This window comes from Cricetulus griseus (genome assembly GCF_003668045.3).
Source record: "Cricetulus griseus strain 17A/GY chromosome 1 unlocalized genomic scaffold, alternate assembly CriGri-PICRH-1.0 chr1_0, whole genome shotgun sequence".
NCBI lineage: Eukaryota > Metazoa > Chordata > Mammalia > Rodentia > Cricetidae > Cricetulus > Cricetulus griseus.
The window spans coordinates 63,078,936-63,084,447 of record NW_023276806.1 but is presented as its reverse complement, the minus strand read 5'-3'; the positions used below and the strand labels follow the sequence as shown (position 1 = coordinate 63,084,447).

The 5,512-nt window shown below is 51.7% G+C and overlaps 1 protein-coding gene across 1 annotated transcript; it reads right to left on the bottom strand.

Annotated features, from left to right (window-relative positions):
• Window positions 1-2,512: 2,512 nt before the first annotated feature.
• On the bottom strand, window positions 2,513-4,465 carry Kprp (keratinocyte proline rich protein). The gene has a single exon (XM_027392886.2). The coding sequence runs from the start codon at window positions 4,463-4,465 to the stop codon at window positions 2,513-2,515; it is 1,953 nt and encodes a 650-aa protein (XP_027248687.1).
• Window positions 4,466-5,512: the final 1,047 nt, after the last annotated feature.

The window sequence follows — 5,512 nt, the reverse complement described above, 5'->3', positions numbered from 1 at the left end:
GTGGATGATGATGCTGGGGGTGGGGCTGTGGATGATTCTGGGAGTGGGACTGTGGATGATGCTGCTGGGGGTGGGGTTATGTGGAGATGATCGCTGGGGGTGGTGGCTGAGAATGATGCTGCTGGGGTGGGGTTGTGATGATGCTGGATTGGGGAGTGGCTGAGAATGATGGCTGCTGGGGGTGGGGCCTGAGATGATGCTGCTGGGGTAGGACTGTGGATGATGCTGGGGTGGGACTGTGGATGATGCTGCTGGGGGTGGGACTGTGGATGATGCTGGGGGTGGGGCTGAGAATGATGCTGCTGGGGGTGGGGCTGAGAATGATGCTGCTGGGGGTAGGACTGTGGATGATGCTGGGTGTGGGACTGTGGATGATGATGCTGGGGGTGGGGCTGTGGATGATTCTGGGAGTGGGACTGTGGATGATGCTGCTGGGGGTGGGGCTGAGAATGATGCTGCTGGGGGTGGGGCTGAGAATGATGCTGCTGGGGGTAGGACTGTGGATGATGCTGCTGGGGGTGGGACTGTGGATGATGCTGGGGGTGGGGCTGAGAATGATGCTGCTGGGGGTGGGGCTGAGAATGATGCTGCTGGGGGTAGGACTGTGGATGATGCTGGGTGTGGGACTGTGGATGATGATGCTGGGGGTGGGGCTGTGGATGCTGTGGGACTGTGGATGATGCTGCTGGGGGTGGGGCTGAGAATGATGGGGCTGGGGTGGGGCTGAGGAATGATGCTGCTGGGGGTGGGACTGTGGATGATGCTGGGGGTGGGGCTGAGAATGATGCTGCTGGGGGTGGGGCTGAGAATGATGCTGCTGGGGGTAGGACTGTGGATGATGCTGGGTGTGGGACTGTGGATGATGATGCTGGGGGTGGGGCTGTGGATGATTCTGGGAGTGGGACTGTGGATGATGCTGCTGGGGGTGGGGCTGAGAATGATGCTGCTGGGGGTGGGGCTGAGAATGATGCTGCTGGGGGTAGGACTGTGGATGATGCTGGGTGTGGGACTGTGGATGATGATGCTGGGGGTGGGGCTGTGGATGATTCTGGGAGTGGGACTGTGGATGATGCTGCTGGGGGTGGGGCTGAGAATGATGCTGCTGGGGGTGGGGCTGAGAATGATGCTGCTGGGGGTGGGGCTGAGATGATGCTGCTGGGGGTGGGGCTGAGAATGATGCTGCTGGGGGTGGGACTGTGGATGCTGCTGGGGGTGGGGCTGAGAATGATGCTGCTGGGGGTGGGGCTGTGGATGATGTTACCACTGTGGAAAGCAATGGCACCACTTGTCTTAGCATATGACATAGGAACTCCATTTCTTGGTATCTACTCAAAAGAATTGAAATCATACTCTCAAAGAAGTATTTTATACTGGTGTTGATTGGACCATCACTGATAATAGCCAAATGGTTAGCCATTCATTGCTGAACACATAAAGCACAGCATCTACATGGAACATAATGTCATGCTGCCTTAATAGCTGATACATGCTAAAGCAAAGATGAACCTGGAGAACATGATGCTAAGTGAACTAAAATTTGCAAATGCCATTTGAGTCTATCTGTGACACATGTAGTGTCAAATTTTAAAAGGTAGAAAACGCAGCGGTGGTCTGTAGAGGCTAAAGGGAAGTGGGATGAGGTATCGAGATTTTTTCCCTATAGGATAGATGAATGGTGGTAAATGTAATACAACAACACAAGCATAATTAATCCCACTGGCATGGCTATGCTAATAAATTTTACATGTATTTTTACCATGATTAGATAGACATCAACCATCTCAGCAAGCTGTTATCAAATAAAGAGCAGACATTATTACTCAGGACTCAAACCGTGAACACATCCAGTTTTTATTATTATGCATCCTCCTCTTGCCCCCAAAGGACAGAACATGGTTCAGGCTGCCAACCACAACCCTGATCAACTATTACCTGACCTAAGATGGGCACAGAGATTTAAAGATATACTGACTCCACTAGAATGAGAGTTTACAATGTAGTTGGGCAGAAAAGGCAATGACTGCAAAGAGAAATGAATTCAGAAGTGCTGCAAAGCTCTTGCTAAATGGATGGAGTTATGGGCAATGAACTCAAGGAAGTTAGAATAGGCTCCTATGGGTGGGAACAAGAAGCAACAACAAAAGGCTTCAAGGGAGAGGTATAAAAAGACAGGTACAATTTTGGACCCTGGGAAATATGTGAGAAATGGTTCAGGCCAAGGGAGTCTCTGCAGAGGCCAGAGCATCTGGGGAATGTCAAGAGGAACACCCAAGGAGTGCCCTGGTGGCCAAGCTGGTCTGGTTAGAATTAAAGCTGAGTGCAGAGGAGGAGTGAGACATGAGGCTGGAATGATGTCTGAGACTCAGGTATGGAGCGTGAGATGACATGCAAGGAGTTTGTACAACAGTTTTGAAGCAGGGAGCATCACGATGTCTGTGGAAAGATTTAACCCAGAAGAGAAGAGAAAATATTCTAGAGAGCCCGAGGCAAGGGCTTTTAGCTGCATTTTGTTTTAAAAGTAAGCACCCTTTGCTCCAGCATAAGCCCCACCTTTCATTCCACCATTGGTGTTTCCTTGGTCTCCACAACCACCTAGACCCTGTGGCCCTGGAAAGACATCATCAGCTCTACAGTTGTCGTTACTCTCTTGCCCCTGGTTGCAGCTATATGGGCTAGGGCCTTCAGAATCCAGGCGGCATGGGTTAGATTCATGACAGCCTAGTTCTTGGTGGTAGGGGACTGGAATAGGGCCTGAGCAAGGACTGGGACAACGCATGGGCTCCCCACAAGGCTCTGGGCTGGAGCAGCGCTCAGGATGAGGTATGGGCTCAGGATATGGACAAGGCTGTGGGTGCGGGCGTGGTTCTGGGTTCTCACAGTGAACTGGGCGCGGGCGCGGCACTGGACGTGGTGCTGGACGCGGTGCTGGTTGAGGAGCTGAACACGGTTCTGGATATAGACATGGTTCTGAAAATCGCCGCAGTGGAGGACATGGGCGGGGTTCTGGACTTGGGCATGGCTCTGGACGTGGACATGGACGTGGTGCAGGAATTGGGCACCTCTGCCATGATGGTTCTGGAGACAGGTCACGACGCTGTGGCTCTGGACAAGGACGTGGTGCAGGAACTGGGCACCGCTGCCATGATGGTTCTGGAGACCAGTTGCGACGCTGTGGCCCGCAAGACCTTGGGAATGGCTGTGACTCTGCACGTGGCCTTAGATCTGGGCAGGAGACACCCCAAGAAGGTTGCCGGACACAGCTCTGGGATCTTCCTCTGATGGGAGGAATCTGGACAGGACACCTCTGTGGGGGAACCTGCCTGGGGCAGCAGGGTGATGAAATCTCTACCCTGCACTTGGGTCCACATCTTTGAGAACAGCCCGAAGGGCGGCCCCGAGGAGGACAGGGGCTGCCATAGATTGGCTCTGAGCGGCGGGGTGGGGTGCAATAGTTGTAGGATCCTGAAGAGCATCGGGATGGCAGGCAGCTGCTGTAACCGGGCCCAGAACGTCTTGGTGGAGAGCAGCTTCGGTAAGAAGGCTGCAGCTGACGAGGAGGGAGGCATCTGCTAGTGCTCTGAGACCGACGCTGCTGAGTAGTGAAGCTTCCGTAGGAGCCCTGAGCCTGGCATTGGGGTGCACAGGTGCTAAAGGAAACCCCAGACCGACGCTGGGAGGAGCAGTTGGTGTAGGATGCTCGAGACTGGAATTGGGAGGCACAGCCGCCATAGGAAGCCTGTGACTGGCGCTGCGGTCCACAGTCAGTGTAGGAGGGCCCTGATTGGAATTGGGGTACACAGCGACTGTAGGAAGCCTGGGACTGAGACTGTGCACCACAGTTATAGGAACCCCGTGACTGTGACTGAGAGGTGCAGCTGCCATAGGAGCCCTGATACTGGCCCTGAGTGGAGAAACTTCCCTGACCCTGGCCCACTGAGGGACATTCTACATAGGTGCGGGCAGGTCGAGGAGTCGGAGCAGGCACATAGGTCGGAACAGGATATTCCACATAACTAGTTTCTGTATAATATACTGGAGCACATTCCACATAGTAGGTCTGAAGAGGTTGTGGGACTTGCACATAGGAAACCTGAGACTGACATGGAGCCTGGCATTGAACACAGGAAACCTGAGTCTGGCAGGGAGCTTGGCACTTTACCTCAGTGGTCTTAGACTGGCATTTCACCTGGGTGGTCTTTGATTGACATGGAGCCTGACATTTAACCTTAGTGCTCTTGGATGGACACGGAGCCTGGCTCTTCACTTCAGTGGTACCCGACTGGCATGGAGTCTGGGAAACTTGAACTGGGCCTGGTGTAACATATTGCAGAACTTGCATCTCACATGGAGCTTGGACCAGCACTGGGTTGTTGGCATAAGAAAACTGTGAGGGACCAAAAGAGGAACCCTTGACACAGCACTGAGGTACCGGCACACAACACGGAATTTGCTGCTGGTCACACATTGTCCTGATGTAGGTGGGTGAGCAAGACCTGAGGGTAGAGAAACCAGGGTCAAGAGGCTCAGAGTTGGGAGAGAGGAGCTTGGGTCCAGAGCCAGGAGCCTGACATCTTCTCTGGCTTGTCTTCATACGCCCTCAACCTTCACCCAAGAATCCTTACTGATAGTAATTTAACTGGAGCCCATGCTGGTCACCATTGTCTATGCGTTTTGCCAAAAAGGGTGGATTCTGTACAGCTAGATATAAAAGTATGTATGCCAAAGTCTGCCACCAGAGAGCACTGCTGACAAGCACATTCTCTACACTTAAAAAGTCTGGTGGTGGAAATAGTCCTACGGGAATAACAGGTGACAGCTTGCTTACAATGCATAGCCCAAACTGAGGCTTCCACACCCATGGAAGCCTGGATTTCCTCACACATCCCACACATGTATGTAAAAATGAGCACAGGGAAAAAAACAAAAACAAAAACACAGGCATCATCTAGGTTCACATTACATCAAAGAGTCTACTGAAAAGCAAAGGATTCAGGCAGATTCTGGACATGTCAGTCCTAGAGCTTAATATTTGCTGCCTGGCATTCAATCTTTTTAAAGTGAGTTCACTTAAATAGACACTCATAGAAATAGGCAAATTTATTTATACTTCATATACAAAACACACTAGTCTTGGGATCAACATGTGCATTTGCTCAGGCAGGTTGCTGCTGTTAGTGATCTGGAGGGTGACAGTCTGCTGGCTTCAGAAACATTTTCTCCTCAGACCTTATGAGATGTAGGATAGTTAGTGAAACTGAGGTAACCCAGAGACTGGCAGATCCTTTGTCACATTCAAGGCTTTGTGTAAGGACATTCAGGCACACTTATAGAGCTATATAGTAAGGTCATAACAACAAGACTTAAGACATTCAGGCATACACTCCTATACTACCCTTAGTAACATGAAAACACAGCAGCTCCCACTCAGCTGTTCTTTCCAGAGCCACCTGCCTGTGTTCAGGTAGCCCAGTGACCAGCACAGCACAGGCCTAATTTGGCAATAGAACCATAC

What these genes read in the sequence shown, in the direction of transcription:
- Kprp (XM_027392886.2), bottom strand. Translation starts at nt 4,465, where the DNA reads ATGTGTGACCAGCAGCAAATTCCGTGTTGTGTGCCGGTACCTCAGTGC.